Source organism: Neolamprologus multifasciatus, chromosome 5, assembly GCF_963576455.1.
Source record: "Neolamprologus multifasciatus chromosome 5, fNeoMul1.2, whole genome shotgun sequence".
Lineage (NCBI taxonomy): Eukaryota > Metazoa > Chordata > Actinopteri > Cichliformes > Cichlidae > Neolamprologus > Neolamprologus multifasciatus.
In genome coordinates, this window is record NC_140443.1 from 28723661 (window position 1) to 28742631 (window position 18971).

Consider the following 18971-nt stretch of genomic DNA (forward strand, 5'->3'; position numbering starts at 1 on the left):
AGGCCTTTTATCTTAAAGTGAGGCAGCTAATGGATGCAACAGCCCACAGCACTTATCTCATCTATCGTTCGTCAGAGGGTCAGATAGTATAAAAGGAAGCTGCATCATGTGGACCTGGCCACTTTTCTGGAGAGCGCCGAATGGTGTGAAATTTAATTTCCTTGCGTTTTACCTCACATTGCATTTAGAGATTTAAAAGTCACCAGATTTATTTTTCCTAAAAAAACAACAACAACAACACAAACCGTTTTGGCGTTTAAGCTAACATGAAATGTTAAAGGTCGCAGAAATGTCCTTCTGTGTTGTGGAAAAAGTAAGAGTATATGCTTGAAGGCCTCCTGGCATGTCATGTAAAGAGAGAGACCAGGGTTATAGGATATCGTTTGGAATTATCCCCCCCCCCCCCCCCCCCCCTCCAAATAACCGTCTCACAGGGGACAAAAACATTAGGGAAATGTCTGTTCATAACTTGAGGAATATTTCTTACTGCTTGATCGATATTCCTGCATTAATCCTGCTGAAATGCACTGTTTTTTTTCTGGTGTGGGCACGCCTGGAAAAGTGGCCATGGTAAGATGAGCGGGCTGCAATTGATTTGTCTGAGTTCGCCGTGAGAAATGTTTGTCTTTTGAGATATATCAGACTATGCTAATGATCGTGCTGCAAATTACAGCAAGAAATGGCTTTATGAAAGAATGAAGGACTGACGGCTCAGACGTGATCCAATCGCTTTGTTTGGAATTCCATCCAGTAATTAAACCTCAGTCTTTATTTGAAATCGCTCTCATCATCTTGGCGCTATTATTAATTCTCACCGAAGAAAAACAAAATCCACATTTCCATGACGGGGAAAAGCCGTAATGTGCATCCTTAGAAGTCTGAAGTGAGGCCTAAGGTAGAAAGGCAAGACCTGACAGGTAAGAGAAGGAACCTTGAGCAAAAGCTGTTGTGTGCGCACACATAGGGAAAGTTTTACGTACTTGTAACTTTCTGCAGTTTATCTCATGCTGGAAATTATTTGGATGACCGGGTGCGCCTTCTCTTCCAGGCAGACGATCCATTTTGAATGCGCTTTGGTCAGTTTTGCGCTAAAAACCATGACTTACTCATCGATTTGCAGCGGTCATGAAGGTTAATGAAAACAGACATCCTGGTTCCTCTGCTTTTGATCCCCCTCTGCATCGAGATTCTTCATTTCTTTACGAGGTCACTGGCAGTAACCCGAGCAGGGCCATAAATAGTGTCCATCCCAGACAGGCCCGGTGTCTGTCAATACTCTGAAAGTTCAGACACAACATCCGAAAAGAACACGCAGGAGAACGACTGCTGACAGCAAACGTGGGATATTGAAGCAAACGCTTTTGAACAAATATTGTCTCTTTTGTGACCCACTGGGTACGTTTGTGAATAAATTATTCTCAGTGTCTACACCGTTGAACCAAGTCTGTCAGGAACGATCACACAGCGCAGGCTGGTGATTTGGCCTCATGTGTGGTGTTGTACTGCCCCCATGTGGCCACGATCCGTCACGCGGGTACTTCGGGTAGTTTTTGAGGTCATCCAGATTTATTACGGTGACAGTAAAAACTGAACAAGTGCCCTTTTGCGAGGAGCCCTTTCCCTCCTTAGACCTGAACTCAGTAAAATAATGAAACCCACAGCAAAGAGCTGTCTGGCATCAGCAAGAACTGGCAAGGCAGAGGCTTCAGTTTTTCCCTCCAAGGTCAGACTTCAAAAGATGATTGATTAAATTAAGATGAATTAAATCTCTGATGCCTAATATGGCCTACATAGACACAAAGATATGCTTCAGCATGTTTTTTTTTTAATTATTTATTTTAAAATTTAACACAGCTCCTGAATATGAAATTGCCCGCAAGTCTAGGAAAGCCCCAACCAAGTGTCTGACTCAGTCCAACACAGTCTCATGGATAAATAAAACATCAGGCTCACAGAGGCCAAGAAATATGGACATTTTCTTGTGATCGCTCAAAATACTCCTGTGGATAGCACCAGACTGCATGCAAAGTGTCATTCCAATTCAGACAAATTTATTGTAAAAAACAAAACTAACAGCATTCAGAAGTCTCTGGAAAAGGTAACAGATAATAGCAGCACTCTCATTATTTGACCATAACGACACTTTCCTTTGGTAAAATGCAAAGGAATTTATAGTGAAAAAGGCATTGGCATCAAAAGGTATTCAATCAAACCAGCACAACATATTTTTAAATAATAAATGTGACAAATATTAAAGAAAACCAGGTCAAATTTAAATAAAGATCCAGCAGCAAAGAGTAGAGCCGCAAAGCCAGTTAAATATTTTTGCTTTTCATCCTAAAACAGTCTTTATCAGTATGTTTGGAGTGTTAAGGTTTACATACACATACATGATAACATACAACATACACATACGTGTATGCACTGTTACTGTTCTAAATACTATTCCTGCATTTAAACACACAAACATTAATACTGATACAACAGAAAATACATCATGGCAGTAGGGAACACACATGCTGTATCTTACCATTTAGACTTCTATGTGTTTGGGATGAGATTGTAACTTAAAACCACATGATTTCAAAATGTCAGACTACAACTGGATGTGAGAATCCAGCATGTGAATACTGTTCACTGTATTAGACTGGTTTATGCAGGATGTGCGCAGAAATTCTAGCGTGACTGTCAACAACTCCAGAGGCTCCCGTCAACGTGACACTGATCAAATGGGACAAGATGTCGCATGTGAAGGAATGTCGTAACAGCTGCTCATTTGCTAACTCTGGCGACGTGGAATGAAGCAGACGCAGGGAGGTAATGAAGAAGCATAGGACACATCTTATTGCTTTCCAGATGGTTCCACTACACACGCCTAGTCCTTTAACTGATTTGACACTAATAGAGCTAGTGAAAGCCATTCAAACTCGAGCTGTCCGCCATACTGTTTTCATTCATCCAGACCTGTCAATGCAGCAGATAGTAGGTGACAAAAAACCCGCTGCACCACTGTGATTCACTGGTAAATGTGGCAACCTTTCAAGATACCTTAACGATTACTCTGCCAATGTGAAGTTTTTTTTCCCCATCACAGAAAAAAGCAGGTTAAAGTTTAGAGTTCTTCAGCAGCCAGATGTCTGCGCCCCCTCGGTCCACTCACAGACGCGCTAGAGTTCATCACGAAGGGCACGGCGCTGCCATTTAGGATGGTGCGTGACATAATCGGCTGCCTCCAGCACAAGGCGCATGAACTCCTCCACATCAAAGGAGTAGTTGGTAAACTTCGGATGATCCCCAAGGGTGGGATGGTGACCCTGAGAGAAGCATTAGAGAGGATGTGTGAAACACAGAAGCACAGGAGAAAGACAACATAAGAGCATAGGCGTGTGTGTTTACAGGCTAACCTCACTGTTACAGGAAGAGGACAAAGATGTTATATAAGTACAAAAAGAAGTCTTTACATTTGTTCTGTTGCACCAATAACTGCACATAATTCAGTGTGCACATGTGAGGTTAAGTGTGTGTACACTTATGTTACACAGGTGAGATGAATTACGAAAGCTGCTGCTGGGGTACTGGGAAGCTAATGGCGTATACAGGAGTTTCCCCTACCTTGTCCTGTGGGAGCACTTTGTCCATTTTCTGCCAAGTCACGTATCGAATGCCCCGCAGCCGAGCCAAATCTCGATAGCAGCTCTCATCCTGACAGTTATATCTAGGAGGGACGGATGCAGACACTTTATCTCTTGCTCTCCTCGATCTGCCTCTCTTTCCCTCATTCTTGCTCAATTTCTCTCTCTCTGTCTCTCTTTCTCTATGCACACAGTGTCACCCTCCAAAATCTACACCCAACTCTCTCTATGCTTCTACACACACACCACACACACACACACACATTTCAAGTAGCTCCTTCGCTGAGGATTGCCAGGTGTGATGAGGGGCTGCTTAATTAGACAGTATTTCACAGTCATATACCAAGTGGCTGAGGGGTACTTTGGACAGAGCAGGCTGCCAAACAAATTGCTCTCCCTGTGCCTGTGCTCCACCTGGCTTTTACTCACACATACACACAACTATACACACATGCATGTGTACAGCTGACACACAGATGGACAATGTCACTCACAGCTCAAAGATGACAGACCAGTCAGGGAGGAAGAGGAGGTGGGTGAGACCAGCCCCGTGCATCCCTATAAAGATGTCAGAGTTGTGGGTGATCCTCAGCTGCTCCAGGAAGGGAACATCCCTGAAAGACAGACAATGAGTTACACATCAGTCATTGTGACTGATTCCTTTATTCTTACACACAGCTGTATAACAATGTGTGGTGACCAATGCTGAGCAGCACTGAAAGCTTCCTAGACTCGTGTAGACTCTATAACTCACTTGTATTTGTAGTCTACCACATTGACCTCCAGTGAAGGCACAGTCTTGAGGGCATTTACCAGCTGTAACAACAACAAAAGAACAGGTTCTGTGATCAATGAGACAGCAAACAAATACAGACAGTGACAATATAAATCACAAGCCTTGTTTTTTACTCATACTTTTTTATAACAAATAAGATTTTAAATAGGCACTTAACAGAGGTGGGCAGTAAATCGATAGCTGAAGGAGGAGGTGTGAGGGAGTTGTATAAAGTAAAGACAGAAATGTAAAAGAGACAGAAGACAAAGAGAAAGACAAGCGGTAAGAAAACAGGAGAGTTCTGTGCCGCCTGTCCTGCAGAGTGAAGAACAGGTACAAGGAAGAAAGAGACAAAGAGAAGGGCCAGTGGTGCTGGACTCACCTCCATTTGGTTTAGTATCCTTCTGTATTCTGTGCTGCGTGCAAGCAGGGTGACACGAACACGCCCCTCCTGGAAACAGCAACGCACCCAATAAACAATCAGCCAAGGACAAACAAAAGATAGACAGCTGGGAAAACATGGTGCTCATACAAATTAACGCTCTTACTGCGCAGTGGATAATCTCAATAGCCTAAAATCACGTTTAGAGTCCAATTTTTAATGTGACAATGATATTTTTTTCCCTGAAATAATCTTATTAGTCCAGACAGCCAGCTTAGGGATATTTCTTTTCACGGTCTACTACTGCCATCTTGTGATCAGAAAGAGTATTTAGACTTTTGGAGGGGTCACTATCTCTAACATACTGTTAAACAGTAAGGGCCCTTTATTATCTTATCATCAAAATAAATGCAGGAAGTTCAAACCAGTGAAATAATCTAAATACAAAAAAACCAAACTATTATACCTCAGTGGTATAATAATGGTCACAATTTCTCTTTTTCAAATTCAAATATATTTCAAAGAGTATTGGGGAAAAGCCAATTGAGCAAAACAAACAGACAGCAAATTATGATGAGGTGAGATAGAAGGAGTGGGGTGGCAGTAGCAAATGGATAGGACACAATAAAGGAGAGCAGCGTGAGTTTCTGCCTGATGTCATTAATCTAGGGATGAAAGGAAGAGCTGGGAAGAGGGTCAGGGCTGGGAAGACCTCTCATTCAGTTGCCAGCCTGCTATCGCCCGTAGCCCCGTGTCTCACTGAAAAGCCTCTTTGCATATTTCCAGTGAAGAATATGAATACCCAATGAGCTGCTTCACAGGAAGGAAGAAGTTATCGGGCCTCGCTGGTCATAAAGATACAGTCAATCATTACAAGCATGGCACCATAAAGCACTTATGAGGAGGTCTGGAGAGTTATAGATGAAGAATATTAATAAGGAAGTGAGTGCATGGCACTGTCAGTATACAGTTATGCATGTACTCTTTCAGAAAGTACTATATCAGGTTGGGGTGATGTGGGTGTTGGGGTAGGTGTAGTGTCATTGATGCACTTAGTATCCAATAACCAATCAACTATTGTAGAAGTCAGCATCGTGGTTATGTTACACTTACTGCTGATGGCAAATGATGGCAGACTCAGTGCAAAAGAGGAGGTGCCATCAAGGCAAACATTTTTAAAGGCATCGATCGTGGACTTTTGCAGAGTCTGGGCCAGATGTTTCTGAATGTTACTTACAGAATATGGAAGAGGAAATTATGTTTCTTTTCCTTATTCCTAAAGAATTCCTATTGAAGTTTATAGTGCACATCCATAATGTCGGTGTAATACTCAACTGCCAAGCATTAAAGTGTCCACGTGTGTAATTTGCTTCTACAAATTATGGGTGCAGCCGAATAGTCAGTTTTGCTTAAGAAGGTTCCCTGGAAGTATTTGTGTGGTAGCCAAAAAAAGAGATGACTACGGTTCTCCAGATACAAAGAAAATTTAGTTACCTTGTTTCTTAATTACCTCATTTAGCATAAGCTACAGTGGACTATCCTTTTTTTTTTCTTTTTTTTTTTTTTTTTTCGCCTGTCCCATTTGGTTCTTTAGCCGTCAGAATTGTTGTCTGAAGACCAACAAGGATACCCAATGGATTTATTTTGCCAAATGGATCATCATGGCATTGCCGTATTGGTCCATTTGATCGACCTTTGTTTTTATTATTTATTTTATTTTCAGTTGTTACAGACGGGACAGACATGAGTGAGGGATAGGAAAGGGAGAAAGAAAGAGGAAGGAAAAGAAAAACAGAAGGGGAGAGGGACAGTGAGAAAGGGGGGGGGAAAAATACGTCTGGTCTCAGATTTGCTTAAAAACCTTTAAATTGATTAAAAATCCCAATCTGCAATTAATACAATACAAAATACTGCATAGAGTGCACTATACAGGTCATCGAATGTTCAAGATGGGCTTTACATCCGCCAACAACTGCTCACACTGTCAAGGCAATACACCAGACAGTTACATCCACGCTCTTTGGTTCTGTCCACCAGTGCAGAAGTTTTGGCACGAGATATGTGAGGACTTATCAAAGTGTCTGAAATGTAAAATTCCAACCTCCCCTTTAGTATGCTTGTTGGGAAATTTGGATGATGTCACTACAGAAACTAATACAGTCCACATGGTTTTTACTGCCCTATGCATCGCCAAGAAAACGGTCCTCATGAACTGGAAAAATAAAAATAATCTTAATTCTAGCCAATATAGAAACTATCTAATAGATCACATTAGTCTCGATATAGCCTCTGCCACCACATTAGATCAATCCCTCTGGGCTCCTTTGATCGGCTCCATCACCTAGCGGGGGTAGGGGGTCATGGTTTGGTCCCGCCTTGGCTATTGTGGTTGATGTGGAGGTTGGGATGGGCTTAGGGCACCTGGAGGACCCCTAGAGACGTTATCCCTGGAGGGCTTAACCCGGGGGTTGTGTTCATAACCTGGTTAGTGGCTCTGGTCGCTCTCAGAGGTTGTTCTCCTCGTGGCCGCGTGCAGCGGGGCTGGAGGATGGTCTGTGCTGGCGGACGTAGGTTACTGGCCTGGTGGCCTGGCTGCCCCTGAGTGGATCCGGGGCGGGCGTGGGGGTTTGGGGTTCGGGGGTGCTTCACCTCCGTGCTGGGGCTCTGGCTGGGCCTTGGGGGCTTCGGTCCTCGTCGGTGTGTCGCCGAGGTTGTGGGCGGGTGGGTGCACGGGGGCTCAGCCCTGGCGCGGGGGGCTCTTGTGCATCGGCCTAACCGGGGGGCTCTTGAACTGGCAGGGAGGTTGTTCCATCTTTGCAGGAGTCCACTCTGCAGGTGGGGGAGAGACATAGGAGAGGTGGAGAATAAACTTAACCTGGGTGTCTGTGTCTTGTGTAGTCTGGGAGATGATTGAATGTTGGGGTGGGTACAGTTTCCTCTGCGGTGGGGTGGGGTGGGCTGCCCCGGGTCCTGTGGGGCTTGGCGGTGCTGCTGCCGTAGGCCCCGGTCTGGATGGGCCTGGGCTCCCTTGCCTTGGTGGATACCGGAGGACGGGGGTGCCTATTGGGGTCAGCGGGGGAGCTGGCCCTAGGGAGGGACACCCTCCCCTCCCTTCTTTTCCTCCCTATCCCCGGCTGCCTCCCTCTTCCCGCTCCACCACACCCACCCACACAGGTAGGGCTTTGGGGTGCGGGTGTGTCACCAGGGTGCAGGGGAGACATTCCCCCCCCCTGTCCTCTTCTGGCCACCTGTGCCTCAATTTTATCTCACAACTTAGACATCCACATTACTTACACTCTCATAACACACACATATATATATATATAGGGCCTTGAGGGTGGGCACGTTAACGGTGTCCAGTAGACGGTCTGTGTATTCAAACCTACCTCTGGCGCCGGTGCCCACCTCTCAATTTTAAATCCATGTAGACATTGAGGGTTCTCGGGAGGGGCCGTGCTAACACCTGCTGCTCTCTGGCAGCAGCACCATGCTCTCCCTTGTTTTAAATACACTTTAGAGCAACACGCAGCAACACTACACTTGAGCGGGAGGAGGGAGGTATGGGGTCTTAACACACCCCCGTTCTCTGCTAGCCATCGGGGCGGGGGGGCTGGAAAGAGATGCTGGCTGTCCGATTGGCCTCCCTGCTGCTGCGGAGCCTGGGGCGGTCTGCTTGCCTCCACCCCGGAGGGAAGGGTAACATCTCTTGGGTCTGGGTACCGTTTCCCCCTCTGGGGGTGAGGATACCTGGACCCGGGGTATAGAGTATGTTTGGGGAGTGTGATTGTGTGTACATGTCCATTTACATTTATTCCTACGTTGGGTGAGTGCTGAGTGTTTGTATATGTGTGCATGAGGGTGGGAATGCATGTCTGTGTCTGTGTGTGCCTGTTTGTCTGTGTCTATATGTTAGGTCGGGTCTTAGACTCCACCTCTCTGGGAACTCCCAGGCCCTCCAAGTGTGGAGGCCTATCTCCCCTCACCACACTCCCTGCCGGTGACTGATGCCCTCAGGGGTCGGTGCATTGTTGGTTCTTGGTGTCCGGGGCTGGGCGCTCAGGTCATGTGCCAGCTCACTCCCGGTGGCTACTTGGCGGGGCCTGGCGCCTGCTGCTCGGTCAGGCCTCTTCCGGGGCACGGAGGGCCCTCGGGCCTCCGGCCTCTGTGCCTGCGGCTCGGTTCACTCTGGCACAGCTGGCTGCCGGCGGAGCTGGCGGGCACGCCGGTGCAGCCCCCTCTAGCTTCTGCCCGGTGGCTACTGGGTGACCCCTCGTCTGGGGATCCTCAGCCCTTCCCATGAAGGTGGCACGGATGCCCCTCCGGTGGTCCTCCTTGGGCTCTTGCACTCTGGGGCCTCTGGATGTCTGGGGCCTGGATCTCCTCCATGCCTGCTTCATGCCCTGGGGGACAGGGCTATGGCTCTCTACATCCTCTTGCAGACCATTACATGGGGAAACCATTTGAATACAAGCGCGCCGATCCACACAGGTGTGCACATGGGTGTTCACTGTTCGTAGACTTAAATTACACCTTTCTTGGCTGCTACTTCAAAGCACATTGTGCGCTGTCTGTCCTGCGTGCTGCACAACAACATTCAATATTTAGTATTTACTGCTGTTTACACTTAGCTAGATTAATGCGATGGTGTTGTGTATAGTATGTTGCTTTGTTTTGGTTTTTTTTGCTTGTTTTCTATTCTTTTTCTCTCAACAGGTGATCCCGGAGATATTTTTTTTCCCCCACAGTGGACTATCCTTAATGAAAGGAGAGACGATAATACCGTCCTACTACTTAGAGCAGTGATCAACAAAACACAAGAGATAGAACAGACCATGTAAATGTTAATTAAAACTGTTTTCCACCTCATGCATTAACTTGATAAATTGTTTTCAATGCTGCAGCAAAATCTGCTTCCTGTTCAGGTGTTGCCTTGAGTGAAGAATATAGGTTGTATTATACTGTATTAAAATAAACCACATTTACGGTTTGCCATAGTTCCGTTTCCATTATTGCAAGCATTTCGAATTATCAGTAAATTAATTTTTACTTCAGGTCAGCTGGGATAGGACCCAGACACCTACCCACCCACCCTGAGTTGGATAATTGATTAATGGAGGGAATTGCATTTCAGTCATCGAAAGCCTTTACAGAATAGGCTATATGTTCATTTTCTATAATAATGTCATATTTTAAGAATATGACATTATATTATGTACTATATGACCCGCATGAAAAAAACATGGTGAGAACACGTTGAGATAAAGTAAAATATGCACTTTGTAGTCCATCTTTTTGAAACTCTAGTTTCAAAATGGCACAGATCTCCCATCACGCTCTTAGGGAGTTGGTAAGTACAGTTGGGATTCTTTATGCAACATGCTTCTATTTTCCTAAGAACTTGTAGAAACTTCTTCAAACCTATACTTGATTTCATTACATTTTCCACCAAAGTGAGGAAAAAGCAGCTAGAAAAAGAGAGCGATATGAGAGAGACCCTCTTGTATTACAAGGCTATAATCATACAATATGAAAAGCCTTGAGCTAACCGCTGTCAAAAAGAAACGGAATTAGGAAAAGGAAATTTTTTTCAACTGTGACCTGGAAAAAAACTTGACATTCCCTATCAGAAATTGAATTCAGACTATGGCAGCAAGAACACCAAATCTTAACCACTAGACCAGGGGTGGGCAACTCCGGGCCTTGAGTCAGGCCTCCCTGCAGGTTTTAGATGTGTCCTTGAACCAACACATCTGATCCAAATGGCTCAATTAGCTCCTCAACATGTCCAGAGGCCTGGTAATGAACTTATCATGTAATTCTGGTGTGTTGACCCAAGGTGAGATCTAAAATCTGCAGGACACCGGCCCTCGAGGCCTGGAGTTGCCCACCCCTGCCATTAATGAGACTCTGGCTGCAGAAGATTCAAGACACTTCTACCGGTGGGCTATTTGCTTCCACATATTCATGTTAACTGTAAAAAAAACAAGAAAAAAAATAAAACTACAGGTTCTTAAAGTGCATTGGCCATTTGTAGGCTCTATGACAAATTTTCCAGACCCTTGTCCACTGGTTGTAGCTGTAAGCAAATAAGTAAATAAAATAAGTAAAATTTATTTATTAAGTGCTTTTCATAAACAAACAGTCACAAAATACTGTACACAAAAAGGGTAAAAGAAATAAGAACATTAAGTGCTATGAAAGCTAAGACAAAGACAAAGTAAGACACAATAAAATAAGCATTGTCACTGGGGGAAAATGTTAAAATGTATGTGCAAAATGTTCTGTTCCTATTTGTGCTTTTGTTAGTCTTTAAGCTTAGCAATTCTAACAGAAGACAAAAGTCCCATCCACCTCTCTAGAGAAGTCAAAGACAAAGACTAAACAAACAGACACCAGCCTGAACCTGTGGCAATAAATCCCTCAAAAGGAGACCATCCTTCACTCATAATGTTTTACCTGCTCTTACTGTTAAACTCATAGCCTGAAGAGGCACTACCCATTGCATCAGACCTGCTGTTTCTGAAAATGGCTTTACAGAAAAATAAACATTTTAATAAACATTATAAGATGTGATAAAAGTGCATTAGCTAAGAAAAAAATGTAAAATACATCCAACTTATGTTTAGTCTTTATTTAGTGAATGAATTAGTCAATGTCCCACTGATTACAGTTTAGCCTTTTCAGTGAATCAAACACATGATATCAATGAGCAAACCAAATTTTACCTGAAACCACCAAATCAGCTCAGTAAGTACTTTTATCTTACATAGTCCCTCAATTTTATTGTAAATACATAGGGTAAGAGGCGCTACTGCTCTCCCTAAAGTCTGCTCAAGAAACAATATCTTAATTGTTATGCAAACAGTGAGTCCACAGAAGTGGTTGCAAACGAGCTTTTAACTGAAAACTTTTTAACTAAAATAATTGTTCAAAGGCTTGATTCAGTAGCAGTATGATCTATGCACAAGAGAGAAACTTCTGAATGCTTTCACAGGTTCTCTATAGTGGTGAAGTGCAGCCATAATGTTATTTGTGATAAATTATTTGGTGTTTTGTATATTATATGGTATAACTCGGACACGGGAAAAGTAATTGATGTGTTTCCCTAGAGATATTGTTCCTACCTTTGGCTTGTCTTGTGTGATGTTGAGTCGATGCAGGATGTGCTGGGAAAATGCCCGAAACATCCCTTCACTGTAGCAGTCTGAGATCTGTCATTAACACCGTACATAAAGAGTCAATTTCAATAACATTTATAACGTCTATTTTTAACTGTTTAATATCAAATATTGTACTAGAATATGTATGCAGTCATACATAAATACTACTCTGAAATTTGAAATGAAGTAAAAACTAATTGAATCTAGCAATACCATCACATTACTGCACTGGACGGTGATAAAAAGAAATAATAAAATAAATATATACTGTATATTACACACATAGGGAAACTGACAGCTGTATAGATATTTGCTTATCTCCCTGGAGTGAGTATCATATGAGATGAGGCATTTCTCAGGTTTTAGAATATCACATACACACCGTTGTACTGCAGCTGTAAATGTGAGCACATGAATATAAACATGATATGCAGCAGGGGCAATCAAAAGCAGCTTGAGGCTGACCTATCAATATTTCACACCTCAAGGCTGGAACCACAGGACGACACATATTTACGTGGGATCCTCTTTGTAGTAATCTCCCTGGAATTATCATTTAAATAACATAAGCACTTGCTGGGCCTTTGAATATATTACAAAAATATTTGACCCAAACTGCATGTTTACGACTACACCAGATATCTTGAATTTAGGAAAGACCTATATATATATGCAATGTGAGATAAAAATAGATAGAGACGCAAACAAAGAAGTTTTGAAGATGTAAGACACTGCAGTTTTCATATAGCAAATACATATATGAATCTCAGTAGTTACACTAATTTTCACACACACACACATGTAGGGAGGTAACTTACAAGAGGAGTGTTGTAAAAAAGACCATATCTCATTCTTGGGAGAAGGGAGAAGAAGGCATCTTTGAAGCAAACCTATACACAAATGGGAAGAGATCAAACTTTAACTATCTGATATGACGCAGAAATGATTGTCAAGTTGTAATAATGACATCTACATGCATGCATGTATTGGGAGTCTATAACAACACTTGTACTACTGTATCAGAAAAGCCAAACAATCCCCTGATGGTTTCAACTCTTTCAAAAACAGCACATTGTTTGTGACACTGGAATGATATTAGATCCTGACCAGTAAAGGATTTTTAGGATTGATACCCTTACCAATATTTGGGGATTTAAAAATAAGATATTACAATATCGAGGATGTTTTCTTTACCTTTCACACATGTTAAACATAAACAGGTTTTCCTAACATGTGTTATTCCTAGTTTTTTATTTACCTTACCCCTCATCAAACCACTGGTTGTCATGTTTGTAGCATTTCAAATATGTGTGTTGCCAACAAAGATCTTACAGAGTGCCCTCTTGTGGAAAACTATGCCATATAAACACTCAGAACATAGTTGAAGAGTATTTCTCCCATTTCTTCTTTACTTTTTACATTTTTCATTTTCAGCCATTATAAATGCAAATAGTAGTATCGTCCTAAACATGTGGAAGCTGACTTTAAAACAATGATCAACTCTAAATTTTTTCTACTCTCTAGGAAGCACTTACTTGTGCCATTCTTAAGCAACTCGGCTTGATTTCATTAGTTTAATAAATTCATTCTTTATGAGAATTGTGAGATCAGACTTTGATCTCTGACTAATCGTTCAAAACATTCATGAGAGCATCCTTCGCACTACCAAAAGAAAAAAAGAAGAAAAAAAACACCAAACAAAAAGAGCACACACATTCAGAGCAAGTCAGGAGTCAAACCCAAGAACTTCTGAGCTCATTGTGCCACTGACCCCCTCTGAAACTAAGCAAATGTAAGGTGAGGTGACAATTTGTTATTTGAACAAATTTCAGGGCTGAATTTGCTCATAATTTTCTGATTCTGGTCTCTGCCCAGTCAATTAGTGTATCTCATGTTAAGCAATTAGTAAGACTATGTAAATATAGCGCAGTTCAAACACCAAAGAAAAGGTAGAACATTTATATTTTGGCCTCAGCAACAGAGAATAATGTCAAAATTATTTTCCAGGACAGCTGTGTAGGTACAGGGCATCTTCTCCTGAACCTCTAAAAATACCTGGTTTGCCAGAGTTGTGATTATACCTACTCTTTTTGAGTCAAAAGTCTTCAGATGGATGATGTCATACTCTGAGAAGGCCCTCCACGTTTCACTGAACAGATCTCCATAACCATAAAAACTCTGGGAGAAACATATAAAATAGGGAACAAATGTTGATTCAATCTCTGTCACAGCAGAAATAAAAAAAAAAAACAAAGCAATAAAATCCAAATTAACTACATTATGCCTTAAGCACCACCAGAGGCAGTCATCTGTTTTTTCTTCTGAAGTTTTGCTTTTGTACAAAAATCTATTACCACACTATTATGCGGCAGCTTGCAGCACTGTGCAATTTGTGATGAAAGGTCACTGCTTTCCCTCTTCCTGCCAGTTTTCTCTAACTCTGAAAGAGGCATTTATAAATTCATGGGGAAATAGACAACGGGAAAATCCAGCCCTGTGTCTTCTTCTGACAGACAAGTGTGGCATAAACATTCTAGGCATTAAGTGCAGCAAAACAAAGATTTGGAAGGTTATTAATTAATTTATTAGTTATTGTATTTACTTCATTATCCATTATTATTTCCCTTAAATGGAAATAATTAATTAACAAACCCATTGTAAACAACCACTGAAACAGCAGTGGCAAGCATCAGGTACCCACCGTGTCCCACATGACAATGTTGATATCTGAGCTGAAGGAGTTATTAATGTGCTGGGAGATGTATAGGTTGATGAAGTCACAGAAATGGTGGTACATGTTCACCCCTGTTACACACAAAAATAAAATACATATATATATATATATAAATAATAATTATTATTGTATTATACTGTTACACTTTCAGACAGTTTTTTAATTCTCAGATCTCTATAATGTCATAGAAATGGGATATCACTAATATTGTCATCTCAACTGTGGCCCTCTACAACACCAAAGCTTGTGTTTCGAAGGCACACTCAGAAAGTTGGCCTAAAGAGAGCAAAAATCATGATCAAAGTAAATTAACCGGTCGGTTAGTATAAGACAAATAAAGACTAGCTCTAGTAGAATTAAAGAATCAAATATGGACATGAGAATAGCTCACAGAGCTTTTACATTTTCACCTTCCTTTTAATCTTTTCATCTTGGCGATGGCCTATACCTGTTGCTTCTCTACGATGTCTTTGCTATGTAACAACTCCTATTCCATGTTTTCACTACCCTGAACCCCTCATACAATAGTGTTATTTTTGGTAAAGTTCCATCTCACCTTGACTTGGTTTCCTATTCAAGCTGGTAGACACAAGCACAGTGTGCTTTACTGCTCAATGCAAAGTCATATTTAAGGCAGATTGCGAAATATCTATTTTGATTTCTTTAATTTTAAACATCTGATTTTAAACAAAAAATATCACTAGTATTCATTTGTGTGGATAAAAGCAGAAACAGCAACATTTAAATGAGGTTTTAAATGCGTCAGTTTCAAGTATAGTAAGAGTAAAAGAATCAAGCTTTCTGTTAAGGTTTCAGGGCTTTAATTTGAGTCCAGTAAATCTTTATTACTCACCAGCATCGAGTTTCAGGAAAACTGTAGGTTTTTCAACTATTAGGTCACAGTAACCATCCTCTATGGGATGAAAGTCCAGATTTGTGTATGTCTGCAGCTCAGCATACCTACAAAAACATCAAACAACTATTGTAAATAAAACAGAAAAATTATAAAATTATAAAAAATTATATATGTAACTGGAAAGGCAGGACATGATGAAAAAAACATATGAACACACCAATAAAAACAAACACACAAATTAAGACATCAAAACAAATTATTCTTTTATAAGATTTAGTGATGCAGAATAATCTATATCAGAAAACAAAAATTTAATTTTCTAAGCTGTTGTCACAAGTGTTTACTGTTAACTGCTTCAACAAAATCATGTTATACAATAAGCTTAGCTCACTTGAAGAAGCTTCACATAACACTTCATGGGGATTTATGAAGATTAATAATCAAGTGAAATGAAAAATTCAGTGAGAAATATAACTATACAACTGTAAATTCCCGCTAATTGGAAACATACATTAATTATCTATTTCTGTCAAGGCTTATGTAACTGTAAATATGTAATAGCTGTTGACACATGTAGTTAGGACTTCTACGGACCTGGAATAATATTTAGTTATTAATTATATAATTATCCTACCAGTGGAGCGATGAGTAAACAAACTAATCTTGAAGGGCAAGAAAACCAAAAGGTCAGGTGAGGTCAAAGTTTGTTCTCTGACCAAATTTGTAGAATATTTAAGAGCGTATCCATTCCAACATGAAAAACAGCACGCGCTACGAGCCAGCCAGGAGTCGAGCCTAGAATCTTCTGATCCGTAGTCAGACGTGTTATCCATTACGCCACTGGCCCCCAGCCAACAACCCCTGAAAGGTCAGGTGAGGTCAGGTCACACTTCGATCGCCAGCAGAATTCAAAGATAATCCTTCAAAATATTCCAGAAAGCAAAATCTCTTGATGCAGGCTCAAAACATCCAGGTGAGAAAAATCCCACAATGTTGATTCTATTCATACTGTTTCCAGTTTCCAGGTGAGAACAATCAACTTTGTCGGATTTCCTTACGCGGTTGGTTGAACATCCATCCAGACATTTTGCCTCCCTTTGGCAAGGACTGCCTGAAGCTGCTATAAGCAGGTGGCATGTAAGATGGCAGTCTACAGGAACCGCTTGAGATTTAGCCTCAGACCTACACAGGCTGGGATTACTCCTAAAAGTCTGCAAATGACATCATCTGTTTAAGGCCTCCAAGCTACTAGAATCTTCCAAAAGCCACAGAATCAGATGCTAAACGAACTGGTGAGAAACATTGATTTACCTACCATGTTTTAAAACCAAAAGAGGAGCTGGGCCCAAAAAGACTTGCAACTCTTCTAGATGACAAAAAGCTTCAAAGGTGATTGAATTCACTGAGAAGTGAATTCAGTCATACTTTTCATGCTGTCTAACACTGCATAAATAGCCTAAGACCAGGGAGTAGAGGCAAGCTCATCTACTTACTGTGCACAAGACACATTGGCATGCGACAGAGCGGGTCCTCCAAGGCCAGTTAAAGAGACAAACACCAAGGATGTGGACAAGTGAACAAAGATTTTGTCTGGAAGCTACAGCAAGTCTCTGTTGTTTGCCTAAGTTGTATAAACAGGAGGTAATTTAAAGACCCATTGTCTGCATGATCAACTGTGCTACATACAATATCGAAAGACTTTTGCCTTCGGTCCTCAAGCCGTCGGTAGGCAGCTGGAAACGCCATGCTCAGAACACTCTGGATTTCATGAAGAAGGTCAGCCATATCATTATGTAGGCAGATGACACTACGGTCACTTACAATGGTAGAACTCTCTTCAGTTGTCTTACAGCTACCGAAGAAGTGGTGCTAGTTCATAAGAGCTTACAGGATGACCCCACCCTCACCAACAGGACCACCCTCAACACCAACAAAGTGTGAGTGTGTGTGTGTGCTCTTGGAATTCTGGCATCGATCCATGGTTTTAGGAGTATCAGACGAGCTCAGATGCACTGTCTGAAAACGCTGTGCCTCGGTGGTTTTCACCCTCTGAAACTGACAGAATTGCTCCCAATACACACGAAAGGAAGCAGACACTTCGAGCCAGCTAGGAGTCAAACCTAGAATCTTCTGATCCGTAGTCAGATGCGTTATCCATTGCGCCACTGGCCCACCACCAACAAATTCAAAAGGTCAGGTGAGGTCAAAGTTTGTTCTCTGACCAAATTTGTAGAATATTTAAGAGCGTATCCATTCCAACATGAAAAACAGCACGCGCTACAAGCCAGCCAGGAGTCGAACCTAGAATCTTCTGATCCGTAGTCAGACGCGTTATCCATTGCGCCACTGGCCCCAAGCCAACAACCCCTGAAAGGTCAGGTGAGGTCAGGTCACACTTCGATCGCCAGCAAAATTCAAAGATAATCCTTCAAAATATTCCAGAAAGCAAAATCTCTTGATGCAGGCTCAAAACATCCAGGTGAGAAAAATCCCACAATGTTGATTCTATTCATAGTGTTTCCAGTTTCCAGGTGAGAACAATCAACTTTGTCGGATTTCCTTACGCGGTTGGTTGAACATCCATCCAGACATTTTGCCTCCCTTTGGCAAGGACTGCCTGAAGCTGCTATAAGCAGGTGGCATGTAAGATGGCAGTCTACAGGAACCGCTTGAGATTTAGCCTCAGACCTACACAGGCTGGGATTACTCCTAAAAGTCTGCAAATGACATCATCTGTTTAAGGCCTCCAAGCTACTAGAATCTTCCAAAAGCCACAGAATCAGATGCTAAACGAACTGGTGAGAAACATTGATTTACCTACCATGTTTTAAAACCAAAAGAGGAGCTGGGCCCAAAAAGACTTGCAACTCTTCTAGATGACAAAAAGCTTCAAAGGTGATTGAATTCACTGAGAAGTGAATTCAGTCATACTTTTCATGCTGTCTAACACTGCATAAATAGCCTAAGACCAGGGAGTAGAGGCAAGCTCATCTACTTACTGTGCACAAGACACATTGGCATGCGACAGAGCGGGTCCTCCAAGGCCAGTTAAAGAGACAAACACCAAGGATGTGGACAAGTGAACAAAGATTTTGTCTGGAAGCTACAGCAAGTCTCTGTTGTTTGCCTAAGTTGTATAAACAGGAGGTAATTTAAAGACCCATTGTCTGCATGATCAACTGTGCTACATACAATATCGAAAGACTTTTGCCTTCGGTCCTCAAGCCGTCGGTAGGCAGCTGGAAACGCCATGCTCAGAACACTCTGGATTTCATGAAGAAGGTCAGCCATATCGTTATGTAGGCAGATGACACTACGGTCACTTACAATGGTAGAACTCTCTTCAGTTGTCTTACAGCTACCGAAGAAGTGGTGCTAGTTCATAAGAGCTTACAGGATGACCCCACCCTCACCAACAGGACCACCCTCAAC

At 42.1% G+C, this 18971-nt stretch overlaps 1 protein-coding gene and 2 non-coding genes across 4 annotated transcripts in view; all 3 read right to left on the reverse strand.

The window, feature by feature from the left end:
- Positions 1–867: 867 nt before the first annotated feature.
- The window catches only part of eogt (EGF domain-specific O-linked N-acetylglucosamine (GlcNAc) transferase), a 37875-nt gene continuing 19771 nt past the window's right edge, over positions 868–18971 (reverse strand). Inside the window, exons 7-16 of one of the 2 annotated variants that reach the window (XM_085159364.1) lie at positions 15537–15643; positions 14651–14754; positions 14035–14127; positions 12768–12839; positions 11914–12000; positions 4790–4858; positions 4387–4448; positions 4127–4246; positions 3613–3715; positions 868–3314 (exon numbers count right to left, since the gene is read on the reverse strand). In XM_085159364.1, the coding sequence (XP_085015490.1) occupies positions 3168–3314; positions 3613–3715; positions 4127–4246; positions 4387–4448; positions 4790–4858; positions 11914–12000; positions 12768–12839; positions 14035–14127; positions 14651–14754; positions 15537–15643 (964 nt within the window). In that variant the 3' untranslated portion in view covers positions 868–3167. The remainder of the gene's footprint in view (positions 3315–3612; positions 3716–4126; positions 4247–4386; positions 4449–4789; positions 4859–11913; positions 12001–12767; positions 12840–14034; positions 14128–14650; positions 14755–15536; positions 15644–18971) is intronic. The other variant, XM_085159363.1, reaches the window with a different exon arrangement.
- On the reverse strand, positions 17639–17711 carry trnar-acg (transfer RNA arginine (anticodon ACG)). The gene has a single exon. It is a non-coding gene; the product is annotated as a tRNA-Arg (tRNA).
- trnar-acg (transfer RNA arginine (anticodon ACG)) lies at positions 17820–17892 on the reverse strand. The gene has a single exon. It is a non-coding gene; the product is annotated as a tRNA-Arg (tRNA).